General features: G+C 42.0%; 1 protein-coding gene across 3 annotated transcripts in view; it reads left to right on the top strand.

Annotated features, from left to right (window-relative positions):
• Positions 1–16642, top strand: part of chd2 (chromodomain helicase DNA binding protein 2) — a 96979-nt gene that overhangs the window by 63600 nt on the left and 16737 nt on the right. For all 3 annotated transcript variants that reach the window (XM_020528749.2, XM_020528740.2, XM_048616110.1), the window contains 11 exons: positions 2078–2226; positions 5428–5524; positions 6507–6599; positions 6797–6970; positions 9398–9576; positions 10057–10098; positions 11054–11196; positions 12400–12538; positions 13596–13746; positions 15042–15164; positions 16469–16600. In XM_020528749.2, coding sequence (XP_020384338.1) covers positions 2078–2226; positions 5428–5524; positions 6507–6599; positions 6797–6970; positions 9398–9576; positions 10057–10098; positions 11054–11196; positions 12400–12538; positions 13596–13746; positions 15042–15164; positions 16469–16600 — 1422 coding nt within the window. The remainder of the gene's footprint in view (positions 1–2077; positions 2227–5427; positions 5525–6506; positions 6600–6796; positions 6971–9397; positions 9577–10056; positions 10099–11053; positions 11197–12399; positions 12539–13595; positions 13747–15041; positions 15165–16468; positions 16601–16642) is intronic.

Below are 16642 nucleotides of genomic sequence, written 5' to 3'. Positions count from 1 at the left end.
TTTTTCATTAATTGTTTGGCTTACAAACTTCTTTGCCCTAACTACTGTTCTTCAGTTTCAAATAGGAAAGGAAAAGAAAATGCTTTACTGTTGACTTGCTTTCTCACACTCCGAATCTGCTGATGACATAACGCAACAGGAAGTGGGTGCTGCTGAGAATGTTTCCCTCTGCCTGTTGTTGGACCTCCCACATCTATTGTCATCCGTCCCCCCGTGCCTCGTGTCATTACCCCGCAACCGCCTGTTGTCTTGTCTCCCTTCTCCCTGTAGCTATTGTCACACACCCTCACGCCTGTTGTTGTGCCCCCTTCCCTGCGTCTGTTGTCGCCTTCCGCAGGCCTGTTTTGCATGCCTGCCCCTGCATCTGTTGTCATGTGCCATCCCCCCGCCGTGCGCGCGCACACAGACACACACACACACGCACCACCTGTTGTTGCCTACTGTTTGCTGTTTCACTCCGTGCAAGACAGTGATGAGGTGACAATTGAGGCAGAGAGGACCTTTTCTTACTGCTTCTCTGACTCATTGGAATTGCACACACCTTTATAAATGGGCGATTTGGACAACTTTATCGAACTTCCCAGCATGCTGAGTGTTATATGGGAAGGGAGGTCCTCTGGTATACTGGGTTGAAATGGCAAGGAAAGTTTTCAAATGCTGGCAGTGATGTCACAAGACTGTATGGGCAGTAGGAACACCTCCTGCATTTGCAATGGCTGCAGCGAACACAGCTATTTTAAAAAATGAGCACTTCAGATTAAAATTCCCATCTGTATCATTGGGACTGGGGGTAACTCCCCCAACCCTTGAGCACATTGTTGTCAGTTTTTACTCTTGACCTGCTTTTGGTAACTATTCCGTACCTAGCAAGCCAATTGCACAAAGACATCTCCTTTCAGCATCTTTACCTAGTATTTCACCTAAGATGAATATATTTATGTCTTAATATTTAAGCCTCATATCTTCTTTCTTTCTATCTTCCCTTTTCCTGATTCCAATTCAGTGAGTTATTATAAAAGGAAGAATAGGAGAATGATTGGGGTTTATTGGAATATTAAAAAGATGGAATAAGAACAGGCCATCATACCCACCTAGTATACAATCTCTTGGAACTGGAGTGAGGATATTAATATCCAGATGAGGATCAACAGTTTTCAGTCTACATTACATTTGAATATTTTGTACTGCAGCTTATGTTTTATCATTTAGTCATAAAGAAAAATGAACTTACAGATGAGTTCATTGAAACGTGTTATAAGAGTGTTAACCAGTGTGCTGCTGGAGTGTCTCAGATCAGCTGAGTGCCCATTCAGTATGCAGTGTGCTGAAATAGTTGATTTTTTTTTCAATTGGAGTACCTAAATTGAGTTCCCTATGCCTGGATAATGAAGGAAGGTGATCAGGTAGGGCCTCTGCCCCCAATCACTTAACAGTGTCACTTTGTGCTTAGCAATTACCTACACCTGGATTTGTACTTGCTTGTGTATGACTGGGGTTGGGTTCACCATGGCCAACTGTCACGCTGACGCTCATCAAAATAAAATATTGCAGGTGATGGAAATCTAATACACACAGAAAATGCTGAAAACGTTCAGCAGGTTAAGCGGTATCCATGGAGGGAGAAACCGTTAACATTCCAGGCTGAGGGCATATCTTCAGAGCTCTGAAATATTAACACTATTTTTGTCTCCACAGGTGCTTCCAGATGTACTAAGTATTTCTGGCATTATCTCTCCTCATTGTTGACAGTTATTGTCTAGTCTTGCATGCAAAGAATAATCATTTGGCTAAAGCATTGAAGACCATGTCTCTACAAACTGGATTGAAGCAAAGGTTAGGTTTTTCTGGAAAGAAGCCTTAGCAAAAAGAAAAAAGATGGAAGAATAATTTTGCTGTCAAACCTTCTGGTGCTAACCTTTATTTGTCAAAGAGAGACAATGAACACTCAAATATGAACCAGCTAACTTTTCGACATTGGATCGTGATCAGGCACTAGGTCTGTGCCTGTTTTATTTTCCCCATATCCACAGAGGTTGTAACTTTGACTAGTTTCCATTGTTTTATTTTGATATTTCAGGTTAATATTTATCGCCTGGTTACAAAAGGGACTGTGGAAGAGGACATCATTGAACGTGCCAAGAAGAAAATGGTGCTAGATCACCTCGTGATCCAGAGAATGGATACTACAGGGCGGACAGTGTTAGACAACTCTGCTCGTCCCTCAACGTAAGCAACGTCAGTGTTTTTCCACCTTGGCTGTTTTTTTTTCCTCTGCACACCACTGCCAGGACTCTGCTGCTCATCCTGGCTTACACTTGGCTATGGATTCCGAGGTCTTGAGGGCACTCAGCAAGGGAGCAGTTAGTGGCAGCGTGGTCAGAGAGGACAGGAATGTCCGAGGTTGATTCCTTGGTTCATGCTGTGTTTTCCTGTCTCAGTGGAGATCACAGTGAAGACTTGACAATTGATTTCAATTAATTAGCGTTGTGCTAGAGCACAGAGCTCCTCTACCAGCTGATTAATCGCTGACCCTCAACCCAAAATACTGTGGATGTTGTAAATCTGCAATAAAACCAGTGAACTGGAGAAACTCAGCAAGTCTGTGGGAAAAGAAACAGAGTTAATGTTTTGAGTCAAGTAGGACCTTTTTCTGGATTGACGAAGAGTATACAGGACTTGAAATTTTAACTCTGTTTCTCAATCCACAATTGCAGTAGAACTGCTTAGCTTCTCTTTCTGTTTTTATTAGGGAATGAACGGGATCAGAATTGGTGTTGTCTTCTGCACTTGGAAAGGCATCCGATAACCATCCTCTTTATGTTTACATTATAGTTATTTGACAATACAGAAAACTTTGTTTTAACAGGCATCTTATTAATCAGCGAAAATTATATATCTCAAATATCATGAACTTTACTGTATTATTCTGTCCGATCATCAGTTTTTCTTTTAAATTTACTTAGCTCAGTGTAAGTATACTTGTTGTAAATATCAACAGTTCATTCAGTTTTGATTCAAATAGTGCAATGTACCGGGATGTCCAAGTAGTCATTTGAGGAACAAAAACAGAAGTTGCTGAAAAAGCTCAGCAGGTCTGGCAGCATCTGTGAAGAAAAATCAGACTTAACATTCTGGGTCTGGTGACCCTTACTCAAGATTTGACCTGAAACGTTAACTCTGATTTTTCTTCACAGATACTGCCAGACCTTTTGAGCTTTTTCCAGCAACTTCTGTTTTTGTTCCTAATTTGCAGCATCTGCAGTTCTTTCGGTTTTTATTTAATTATTTGAGGTTGTGAGTGAAAAGGCTCTCTGCTGGTAGGTTTTATTTAAGGCAAGGTTGCATTATTACTGAAGTGACTTATGCTGTAAATAAAATATAACAGTGATGTGAAACCCTCCTTTTAACATTTCAAATACTTAGTGTGTTTTTGCATTGATTATGTGGACCTCTTGATTATCTGGAATATTTGATCAGCAGGTACACTCCTGATCCCATAGGAACCGGTTAATAAAAGGCTTGCTGCGTATAAACTGAGTATTGCTTAAGAAAAGCATTTTTTTTTTGCCTTATATTCATCAGATCAATTTACAAGAAATGCCAATGTAAGGGTTACAACCCTTTTGTACTGTAGAAAAATAGAGCACTGATTGGCTGCCAAGTGATCTATGTTTGGTAGAAGTGTTAATATAGAGAATAAAAAAAAAACTGCGGATGCTCTAACTCGGGAACAAAAGCAGGCATTGCTGGAAAAGCTCAGCAGGTCTGGCAGCATCTGTGAAGAAGAAAATCGGTGTTAACGTTTTGGGACTGTTCTGAGGAAGGGTCACCGGTCCCGAAATGTTAACACTGATTTTTTTTCTTCACAGATGCTGCCAGACCTCCTGAGCTTTTCCAGCAGTGCCTGTTTTGTAACTATGGAGAATGTACCAGTTAGATGGTAACTGATTATGAATTAACAAGCTTTGTTTAAATTTAAAACAGGCAGCGTAACCATGTCAAGGCATTGTTTTGAGAAATGGCTGCCATCTTTTTTAGTTAAAACAAGTGCAATGTGTTTACATCTTTTGTCTGCCAAGTACAGGACCCTGCTTAATGTATTTAGGTCCAGTATGTAGAAGTGCTGCACATACCGAGCCTGACCACCAACCAAATTGTTTGCTAGTGTAATTCTTCAGCACACTGGATTATTCAGCAAATAATATTCAATTTTATAATTGCATCTCCTGTTGACTGGACCTTGCTTGTTTCGAGCAGCCAATGAGATGTGCTGTTTGATATGATCTGCCAGTCTTTGGGATCTACAGCTTAAATAGCTAGCATTACATTGGCACTGAGATTCATTCAGCACGTTACTCATTTGTGTGATAGGCAGAATACCTTTTTTGGCTGTTGGCAGCATCCTCTTAGAGGTGACCCCCATTTGTATTGCTACCGCACAGTAGCAGCATGAAATAGCTCCATGTTTTGCTCAACATTTTGAGGTACCTTACCTTGATCTTCAGGTAATTAGAGGCAGTGTTCAGGACCAAAAGTGATGTCCTTAGGGATGTTCATGATTTTGCACAGTGTAGGAAGAAGCCGTTCTGCTCATCATGCGCGCCATTCAATGTGATCATTATTGATAAGATCAAGAACAGGAGGACACAGATAAAAGGTAACTTGTGAAAGAAGCAAATGTGATGTGAAAAATCTTCACGCGCACAGTGGTTAGGTTTTGGAGTATGCTGCCTGAAAGTGTGGTAGAGATAGGTTTGATTGAACATTTCACTGGGGTGTTAGATTGTAATTTAGACAGGAACAATAATCAGGGTTAAGGGAAAAAGGCAAGACAATAGTAGTAAGTCCTAAAAGTTGTTGGAGAGCCAGTGCAAGCATAATGGGCTGAACAGCCTCCTTGCACTCCATCAATTCTGTGATTATCCGTTTCCCCTGTTTACATCAGGAAAGGACCTCATGAGATTAACCATTATCCCACAGGCTAGCTTTGCTGCTCTCTATCTCCGCATCAAGCTTGCAGAATAAACATAAAGCTCAGGCCCTTTGAGGTTGCAGATGAGGTTGACCTTGTAACACTTGGAATGATTGGAATCCGATTTATGGCCCAGGGAAGGAAGGCCTGCAGGGGACTGTGGTAGAGAACCCACAGCACATTGGCAAGTTGGGGTGAAAGCAGGACGAGAAGCTTAAATAAAGTGTCCCTTCATTCAGCAGTGCTTGCATACGTAAACGCTCACATTAATGTGTTGGTAGCCCAGCTTCTTGGTAGCCATTTTCAGGCAAGAGGCCGGTGCTTTCTGGAAAGCACATGCATTTTAGAATGGCATTTCAAACTTTCCACCGTGTCTATGCATTAGTGTAATGAACACATTGCACAGAATGGATAAGGCACTGGTTATTGAAATGGCTAATGATTTGTGTTTTCAGCTCAACGCCATTCAACAAAGAAGAACTGACCGCAATCTTAAAGTTTGGTGCTGAGGAGCTGTTCAAAGAGCCAGAGGGTGAGGAGTCTGAGCCACAGGTACTGCTGATCTCTACACTTTGTCAGTATTGGAAAAAACTTCGTAGAATTCTCAAACTTCAAAGTTTATTTTTAAGGTCAAAATATGTATAGAAAGTGCTGCAATACAAATGAAATTGATGTTCGCTTTTGCATGTAAAAGTAAATAGTTGTGCATCCTGGGTAGAGACGCTGAAAATTGCGCAGAAACATTTTGGTAGAGTAAATGAGGAGGTGATGTTTTTTGCTGTCAGGCTGGTTAGAAACCAGAAGATGCAAATTGAAGAACAATATGGAAAGACTAGAGTGGAAATGAGGATTTTTTTTTCCAAAGTTATGATCTGGAATGTCACTACCTGAAAAGATGGTAGAAGCAGATTCAATTGTAACTTTCAGAAAGGAGTTGACACTTCACTGTTAAAATTTTGCAGGGCAGTAGGGAAAGGGCAGGAAAGTGGGATGCAGCAGAAAACTTCTTAAAAGGTTCCGCTAATATTGGCTGCATGGCCTCCTTGGCTGTATAATCTGATGCTAAAGTTGCATCAATGTTGCTGGGCCATCTCATAGAAAAGTGTAGGTTTAGTTGACAACATTCACTGGCTACTATAGTCTGGAGCATTACAAACAAGAATACTGCGGATATGACCTGAGTTGGTGCTAACTTGGGATATCATTGAGGGAGGTGATAAATGTGCTACCCTTACCCCTTGCCTTTCTTGGCTAAGGTTGGAGGATAGTGCATGTCAGAATCCCTGCTGCATATTACTATCTGCTAAGTCAAGAAATTGTATCAGACTATACCTAGAGGGAAAACAGGACCAAGCTTAATTGTGTTCCATCTTCTGAAACTCCCTGTCAGAGTGCATGGACAAAAATCAGCCATGACCAAGTATCTAATATATGTACATGCTTTCGGGGTGAATGGGAAATTATTTTCAACAATTCTGTTGAAGATTCATTCAGTTAAGTGCGATTGCTAATAAAAATCAAACTCCACTTTCAGGAAATGGACATCGAAGAGATCCTACGTCTCGCAGAAACAAGAGAAAATGAACAATCTGTGAGTCCAACAGATGAGCTGCTGTCCCAGTTCAAGGTAAGATTGGTGATTAGTCATCAGTTCGTTGGATTGATGCTGCACGTTGGAGAATGTAATAGCTGTGTCCAGCCTTAGCCTGTCATTAGCAGGCTGGCGTCTTCATTGACTATGCTCTCGAACATGACACTGCCATTGGGATGGGAATTGTTGCCTTGTGCATGTTGTGATTTTGCTGTTCCTCATCACCCCTCCAGGTGGCGAACTTTAGCACAATGGAGGAGAATGAGCCCGAAGTGGATGACAAGCAGGTTAAGGAATGGGACGACATCATCCCGGAGGAGCAGTGGAAAAAGATCGAAGAGGAGGCACGGCAGAAAGAGCTGGAAGAAATTTATATGCTTCCAAGGAGTAGAAGTTCAACTAAAAAGGTACAGAATCTGTCACAAGCAAGTGACTGCCTGTCTCGTGCCTCTCACTCTCTAGGATAAAATAGCTGAGTCCTGTCTGCACTGTTCTGTTAGGGGTTTTTCTTTCCTCGTTTGGTCCTTGGTATACATTTGAAATGTAGTTCCTCTTACAGGTGCAGTAGTAGTTTGCCTGTTTCCAAGTCTGGGGGCCTGAGTTCAAGTCCCACCTGCTCCATGCGTGTGTAATAACATTGCAGAACCCGTTGGCTAGAAAATATCTACATCTGGAATGTCAAGGTGTCAAATCGATGCTACTCATTGAGGCAAGCTGGAAAGGTGGGGCAGAGAGCTGCATCCTGCTCTCTCTCTTTCTTTCCTTCTCTCTCTTAGAGTTTAATTGTAGGCAGGTGGATGGCTTTTATCAGAGTTTCACTTCAGCTCCTATAAAGTTGGTGTGGTGTAGGCTGAAAATGTTTCACTTTAAATCAATGTAAGGCTGAGTAAAATTTGGCTCCAATACTATTCTTCACCAGCCCTGTCTGGAATAGAGCATGGCGGTGAAGGATGGTTGTCAAAAGGTGAAGATTCATTGCTAGAGTTTTAGAGCAAGGCAAGAGGCCCTTTGGCCCATCATGTGCATACCGATCATTGAGCATCTCTCTACCCTAGTCCTGTTGGCCAGCTCTTGGCCTGTAGCTTGGTATGCGATGGTGTTTCCAGTGTTCATCTAAATAATTAACTGTTATGATGGTTCCCACCTCTACTACTCCTTACAGGCACAGAGTCCCAGGTACCCAGCACCTTCTGGCTGTAAAAAAAAAAACACTCCTCCAATTCCTGGCCCTTATCTTAAATCTGTGCCCCCGGTCATTGGCCTGTGTACTAACGGCGACAACGTTTCTTCCTATTGGATACTTGGTCAGCATGGATGAATTAGATTGAAGGGTCTATGCTGTATGACTCTATGACTTTTTAACCAAATGCTCTTCGTAATTTTATAACAGCTGACCTCAGCCTTCTCTGCTCTAAGGAAAAGAATAGCATTGGAACCAATTCTTCCTCTGCTGTACTTTATTCAGAGTGAAACATTACCAGCACATGCCTCCCTTATTCCTTTGAAAAAACATTTCATTCATTAATAACAAGGGCTTGTCTGCAGGACTGTGAGCAACAGACTGAACTACCAGTAGAATCATTGTGCTGACTGCAGTGAAATATCTAGCACCATTTATATGCTGGTCTAATTTGCCCTTTAAAACATTAGTTTTCAAATTTAACAAGAAGGTGGTAAATACCTACTGAAGTGATGTGCAGACAAGAGGAGCTTGGGATCACTTTTTCTTCTTTGCTGTAAAATTGCCTTAAAGCCTATATAAACAGATAGTGCTGGTTGCTGTGGGATTATACATTGTTCTTGCAGACATAGAGCCCAGATCAAGACAGCCCATACTGGTCTGAGGTGACTTTTAAGAGAGCAGTGAATGAACGGTGTAAGAAATGACAAATGTTATAATGACACATTACAGACACATTTATACATTTGGGACCAAGGCGCATTCATTGATCAGACTCCAGAGAGCTTTCACTCGACACCCTATCTGTGAATATTTGATGTTGATTTTGGATGCCAAAGGCAAAGCCATATTGGAACAAGCTGCTAAGGGAAATGGTCAAGTCACATCACTTGAAGTCTTTGATACATTTTTAGATTATTTGCATTTATAGCTGTTTCATTATGAAGACTATCATCTCAGGGCTCATGTCTGATTCAGCTAGCATAACACATATAACGACTCTTGAGAATGTGAATTTCAGTCTATGATGCCAACACAACCAAAGCAGAAGCCTGAAATGAAAAAAAGTTATTTTCTCGAGAACTCGCATTCTTCACCTCGGCAAAATAGCAATGTGTTTAAGAAAGATGCTGAACTTTGCACTAAATTAAGTTCAGACTTCAAACAAGCCTAATTTGTTATTGTCAGGGGACCAGTTGACCTGGCTGAGTCTCTCTTTTGTTTTTCTGAAAATGGAGCTGGGTTTTCAGATCACGTCACTGGTGAATTTTCTCTTGCATCCTGCACACCATTTGACTCTTTGTTCAACACGCAGCCTGTGCTGAGCTTGCTGATGTCTATCTGTATTGGAGCTACAGCTGGTTGCAGCGCTCCTTCATACTGGAAGAGTAAATTATACTCTCTTCCCATTTCTGATCAGTGCTCTGCGATTCATTTTGCAACTATACGTGCCTGCATGCAGTGTGAAAATAATGCGTCTTCCTCCTGATTGAAGAGAGCTGACTGGCCCTTATCAGAAAACCTAAAGTGTATTCATTTATGTGTGAGCGACTGAAGGAACTGCTCTGATTGTAAAACTCAAGAAAGGAAGAGGATGCATTTGGATAGGGAAAATGCTAACTGGTGTCAAACATAACATTGTTGGTGGTTTTAGGCTCAGGCAAATGGCAGCGATTCGGATGCTGGATCACGGCGAAGGCGGCAAAGGTCATCTGGGTCAGAGAGTGAAACCGAGGAAAGTGAAGATGAGGATAAACGACCCAAGCGGAGAGGCCGTCCCCGGACAGTCCGCAGAGACATGGTGGATGGTTTCACAGATGCTGAAATCAGGAGGTAAGTGACAAGGTCATCCTGCTGCATGTGCCACATACGATGGCAGTCAACCTTACAAAGTCCAGCAAGCTTAATTGTCAGAGATAACAAGGTGTAGAGCTGGATGAACACAGCAGGCCAAGCAGCATCATAGGAGCAGGAAGGCTGACGTTTCAGGCCTAGACCCTTCTTCAGCGGTGTTCATCATGTGTTCATCCAGCTCTACACCTTGTTATCTCAGATTTTCCAGCATCTGCAGTTCCTACTATCTCTGATACAAGCTTAATTGTCACTTGTTTTTCTGCTGAATTTAATGGATCTGATGTTTTAGGACATGTTTAAATTAGCATTAAATCCTACAGAACACTGCAGAATGAAAGATTAAGTTGCTTTGTTGTCCTTTTTAGCATGCCCTTCTGCAAGAAGGGGATAAATATATTATTAAACATAGAGGTCTGAAGGGAATTAAATTCCACTACACTTGTGATCCTTCTCTTGCAGGTTTATCAAGAGTTATAAAAAGTTTGGTGCTCCTCTTGAGAGGTAATCCTTTTTCCTGTGAAGTTTGTATCATCTTATTTTTGTTTCACTCCCTCCACCAAGGCACCTGTCCCAAAACTGCTAAACTTTTCTTGTGGCCTGCAAGGTTTGCATATTAGTTTTCCATTTCTCTCCCTATCTCTCCTGAAGGTATTGGTTCCTTGCTGTGGGTGAGAATCCCATGAGAAACAGTGACCCCCTAACACCCCATGCCTATCACCACTATCTTTGTGAGTCAAGATCTGAGATTGTTGACAGTGTCTGACTGTGGGAGAGAATTGGAGAGTAGCAATTTGGAACCGGGATCTGATTGTTTGTTCACTACTGCTAGGTCACTGAAGCTAATTGGGACGGCACACTGGCTCGGTGGTTAGCACTGCTGCCTCACAATGCCAAGGACCCAGGTTCAATTCCACTCTCGAGTGACTGTCTCTGTGGAGTTTGCACATTCTCCTCCCCGTGTCTGCGTGGGTTGCCTCCGGGTGCTTTGGTTTCCTCCCACAGTCCAAAATGTGCACGTTAGGTGGATTGGAAATGCTAAATCGCCCATGGTATCCAGGGAGGTGCAGGCTAGGTAGATTAGCCATGGAGAATGCAGGGTTACAGGGTAGGTAGGGGGTGGACAAGCGTGGATCTGGGTAGGGTGCTCTTTGGAGGGCCAAATTGGCCTTGATGGCCCAAATGGCCTGCTTCTACACTGTCGGTATTCTATGATTCTAATAATAGTATCCTAACCTGTTCTGACCATGATTTGCAGACCATTGGTTAACCCAAGTGACTTTCTCATGTGTGAGACTCAACTCTATACCGTCCAGTCTGTCATTTGAGATATTGCTGGAGTGAACGTTTTACCTTTATTGCCTGTAATAAATTTTTAAGCTGTATTAATATGTTGTATTCTAATATAATTTCACAGCATTAACAAGAAATTGAAATTTGGTTTTTTGTTGTATCCAAGACTTGAAGGTATTGCTCGTGATGCAGAGCTGGTTGACAAGTCTATTGCAGATCTCCAGCGACTGGGCGAGCTCATACATAATGGCTGTGTGATGGCTCTCAAGGAATTTGAAGAACAGTTAAAAGAAAACCCTGGCCTGGAGGGTAAGCACTGGGCCCTGAACTCCTGTTGTCTGCTCTGTATACTTAACCTGCTCTTTGCTTTCTATGATTTGGTTTCTATGATTTGCAAGAATGCTGACACAAGGGCTGAGGAGCGTTGTTGGGTATCCTCTGAAAATCAAATTGCAACAAAGATTCAAGGAATGGGTTAAGAGCAGAGTGGAATTCCTTGAAGATTTTCCACCTCCCATTGCCTTCCTTCTGAGTCACACCATGTGCCCCTCAGAGTGAAGGGCTGTATAAATGTAAGTTTGACCAGTGGCCAAAACTACCTCAATTATCATAAAATTGATAATGTGGCCATTTCTTGATATTTAACATCACACAAAGGCTTGAAGCAATCTATATGTCTGTCTACTCATTATATTATATGTATATATAAAGCCCACCAGGACCATTCAAATAATGTGCAGCATTGAGCCGTATGGTGGAAATCATCTATATTTTTATACCATTGGCATAGAAGCATTGCTGAACTTAGTTCTTATAACTCCATCACAATCTCGCTCTGTCTGCACCTTCTGTGCAGCTGTAACACTGTATTCTGCGTTCCGTTCTGTTCTCCTATCCTGATACACTTTGTATGGTATGCAAAACAACACTTTTCACTGTATCTCTGTACATGTGACAACAATACATCATACAATCAGTCAATCTTAGCTGCTGTCTGTATTTCTCTTATTCTAACCTGATCTGTTCTGGATGGTTGCTGTTCCCTTGCAGGGAAGACAGTTTAGCTTGTTTATTCAGCAGATTTCTCACATTTCTAAGTTAGGTTGTCCCTGTGATCAGCCATCTTTGAGGCATTCACTGTATTACATCCTTATTCCAAGTTGTTGAAACTTTACCATTTTCTACATAGGTCCAACTGTGACTAGCATATTTATTGTTTGGGGTGGAGACACACTTAGTGCAATGATGTTTTCAGGATGTACTTTGGAGCTGGTGGTCCATTTGTAGCATTGTTTATTCATTTAAAGTCAAAGAATACATTCTAATTTTTTAGAAATTAGAAAAGATGCAATGCAGAAAGCTACTAATAGGTTCCTGGTAATCAAAGAAATGTGGTCTGCAAAGCAAAATTGTTCAATAACCCAACCAGTTGGTTTGAAAGGGGAGCTACATAGCTCTGTGCTTTTTTCTGACTGCCGCTCCTATGTTATAATTCTGACCAATCTGTTACAGGAAAGGGCCCTGGGAAAAAGAGAGGACCAACAATCAAGGTTTCTGGTGTCCAGGTCAATGTTAAATCGATTCTCATTCATGAAGATGAGTTTGAGGCTTTGCATAAAGCCATTCCTATGGACCCTGAGGAAAGAAAAAAGTGAGTTTAGTAATTTGTGCTTCAGAATATATTTGAGGCATTCATATTTCTGTCACTGTAGTTTCTATACACTACTCTCATTAAGTTTGAGGTAATGAAGATGGAAGCACAATGCAATGTAAAATTGAATTCATTGTTCTGCTGCTGAGGTGGTACTGGAAACCATGGTGTCACACCCATATTAAGAAAACACTGGATGCAGAGTTTAATTGCATATCTTTTAAAAATAGTGATCAGTGAGGCTAGTTTTTTCTTTGCTGGTTTCTGATCCTGGTCAGTTTCTTTGCGGATTCCAAGTGATTGCCTTTCTATTTGTCGCACATTTTGAGGGTGATGTTTCAGGTAGGACAAATAAATGAGAAACCTGGTCAGCATGGACGAGTTGGACCGAAGGGTCTGTTTCCATGCTGTTTGACTCTAACGAAAATGTGTCACTCTTTTCCGTTGTGTTAAGTAGATTGAAGATAATCTGGCAACTACTGTCTTTTGATACTTAAGTCTGTGCTGACATTGCTGACCTCAAAGCAATATTTAAAGTTAGTGGAATTGCTTTCTGTATTCCTGTATTTGAGGAAGTGGGAATAATCCAACAAACTCATTGCCACTTGCTATATCATGAGTCGTCTTCCCACTTTGGGGTATGAAAAATGCATGGATGCTAGAGCTCAGTCTTGGGGTAAGCTGTGATGTTAACGTGCAGTCACAACGGCCTCTGAGACTTTGAACAGTCAAGGCTTCTACAGGGATGGTGGAGGTACCAGAAGCAAGCTGGTTCCTGTGGAATCCCAACCAAATGAGGAATCTATCATCTTGAATGGGATGAGAAAGGTGAATATTCAACTGTTGCCCGTACCTTTCTATTCCTGGGCATTTCTAACTTTTCTAATATTTGTCTCTTGCATTGTGTAAGCGCTCGGGCAAAGATGGAGTGCCCCGCAGCCTGAAGCAATCCGCTTGCTTGTGATACATTAAAACAGGACATTGTGTAGTCACTGAGGTTGGTCTGTGTGCTACCTCTAAAAAGTGCAGTGATTTACATGCTGTTTCCGCTGTGTAGGTATCGCTTACCCTGCCATGCGAAGGCAGTGCATTTCGACACAGATTGGGGTGTGGAGGAGGATTCCAATTTGCTGATAGGGATCTATGAGTGTGGTTATAGCAACTGGGAGCAAATAAAAATGGACCCAGATCTGCAGCTTACCAATAAGGTAGGCCATTCCATGTTCCATTTGATGAATATGCAGCTTGCTTTGCATCAAGTCATAATTGGGAAATGAGCCAATTAAACATTTGATCCTCGTCAGCACCTCACTCTTTACGGTAGTTTTCATAGAATCCCTACAATGTGGATACAGGCCCTTCGGCCCAACATGTCCACACCAACCCTCAGAGCATCCCACCCAGGCCCATCCCCCTATAACCCACCTAATCTACACATCCCTGAACACTACAGGGCAATTTGGCATGGCTAATCCACCTAGCCTGCACATCTTTGGACTGTGGGAAGAAACCGGAGGAAACCCACGCAGACACAGTGAGAATGAGCAAACTCCACACAGACAGTCGCCCGAGGGTGGAATCGAACCCGGGTCCCTGGCGCTGTGAGGCAGCAGTGCTAACCACTGAGCCACCAGTTTTATTGGGAAGATGATGACGTGATGGGTTCAGTACTGGAGTTTTATCTCTTGGACATGGCTCATAACTGCCCAGACTTATATTGAAGGAAGTATGCATGGAGTCTCCTGTTTGCTGGCTGCCAGGGTCCTGTGTGGTACAAGTCTGAGGAAACTAGGTGTGAGCCAACAGCTCAAAATTGTAACTGGTACCCAAAAGAGCAACAAGATAGTTGGCATTGGAAATGGTACCTTGCATTTCACCAGAGCTGTAATTTAACATAGGAAATACTTTGCCAGTAATTGGCTGATTGATATGGGCAAGTGTTTGGCTCCCCAGATATGCCTGTCCGATAACCAAAAAAGATTCTGAATGTGAGCTGTTTACTGCTGTCTAAGGTGCTGAACTTACGCTGACCATTAGGAGGCACACAAATGCTTAATTGTCCACACCTCTCATTTTGCACTTGTTCTTCCCACAGGGACACAGTTACATTTGGAATTTGAGATGTGTGTAACTGAGTCACGACGGTGCAAAGCCCACTACCATTTCCCGATTAGACTGCTGTCATGTACATCTAAGCTTTTTAAAGTCTGAGAATTTCTGCCAGTGTTGTACCTTCCAAGAATATCTGAAAGACATGAAACACTTGAAAATGAATAAAATCAATTATTATTCTGATGTCTTGCTCCATTTGCCTGGGAGCTATACCCAGATTTGAAGAGTCGTGGACATAGGAGCTGAATAATATCTAAACTGCAATTAAAATGCCCACAAGCGTGGAGCCCAGGGTAATTCCTTAAGGAAATTGTGCAAATGTTATTTTTTTTTTGGTGGTGCAGTGTCAGGTGTAACTGATTGCACATATCGAGTATTTCTCCTCTTCCAGATTCTTCCAGATGATCCCGACCGCAAACCGCAAGCCAAGCATCTCCAGTCGCGAGCTGATTATTTGATTAAGCTTCTGAAGAAGGACATGATCAAGAAGGATGCTTTGAAACAGGAAGAGGAGGTTAGTTAAATAGGTGTGAAGCAGCGCTTGGGTAAGAAAGCTCAGGTTCCCTGGACATACAGACTCAGAGCCACATGGTGCAGATGAGATTTACTGAGAATAAAAGAACCAGGAATAGGCAATTCAGCCCCTCGAGCCTGCTATTTAATATGATTGTGGCCGATCTCATCTTGGCCTCAACTCCACTTTGCTGCCCACTCTCCATAACCTTTCAACCCATTACTAAAAATCTGTGTATCTGCTCCCTAAATTTATTCCATGTCCCAGCATTCACCACACTGTAGGCTAGTCAATTCACGACTCTTTGAGAAAATTAATTTCTCCTCATCTCTGTATTAAATCTGTTGCCCTTTATCCTTGTTCTTGAGGAGGAGCTGGGTGAGCACCCGAGGGTAAAAGAGAATGAAGGGCATGCTGATGATGTGGGCAGAGGTTTATTTGGTGTATACGCAGTAGCATAGAACAGTCTGTTTCTGTGATATAGATTACCCTTTGTTTGCAGCATTACCATCTGGTTCACTAATGTCCTTTAGGGAAGGAAACTGCCATCCTTACCCGGTCTGGCTTGCATGTGATTCCAGACCCGCAGTAATGTGGTTGACTTTTAACTGCCCTCTCGGCAATAAATGCTGGCCTAGTCAGCAATACCCTATCCCATGAATGAATAAAAAAATGTTAAAAAGAAGAGTACGATTTACATTTGCATGGCATCTCATCATAACATCTGATATGTCGAAGGTCTTGAGATGGACGCGCTGTAATGGTTGCTAACATATGTGACCCTACAAAAAAGGTGTTTAGTCAAGTCTGTTATTTAGGAGGGGGGTGGTGGTGGTGCATGTTTGGCGGTTGTCACTGAGATCATCAGATTTATTCCACAGTCTTTCAAACAACGGCAAAAAATGAACAACATTCATTAGAAACTCTGGAAGTGGCAATAATGGCTTTGATTTCACATCTTGTCCAAAGCCTGATGCCTCCAATAATTTAACACCATTCAGCTCTACATTGAAATGTCAACTTGCTTTTTTGTCCTAATTATGGAACAAAGCTTAAACCTACAATCTCTTGGTCTGAACATGTCTGCGCTATCAATTAAACCAAACTGATACACAAATGCAAAGTGAGTCAAAGAGATTCCTTGGTTTTCAGTTTTTCTTAGCTCTTTAGGCAGAGAAGGGTATGGTAATGTTGGAAGTTAATCCTGCATATTGTTTTGATAGGCAGTGAGAATACTTGATTGGGAAATTCACTTATATTTAGATGCTGCAGAATGTTTTGAAAAGTTGCTTTTTCTTACATAGACGAAACCAAAGAAGAGGAAACCAAGAGTAAAGAAAGAGAATAAGGCACCCAGGCTGAAGGATGAAAGTGGCAATGACATCACATCCCCTCGGCTTTCTGACAATCCTTCTGAGGAGGATGGAGAGCTGAAGGTAAATTGTGGGAATCCGGTGCTTAAACAGGCGCTTCCTCTT

This window comes from Rhincodon typus, chromosome 33 (genome assembly GCF_021869965.1).
Source record: "Rhincodon typus isolate 14 chromosome 33, sRhiTyp1.1, whole genome shotgun sequence".
Classification (NCBI taxonomy): Eukaryota; Metazoa; Chordata; class Chondrichthyes; order Orectolobiformes; family Rhincodontidae; genus Rhincodon; species Rhincodon typus.
The sequence above is the reverse complement of the archived record's forward strand: the minus strand, read 5'-3'. Positions and strand labels throughout refer to the sequence as shown.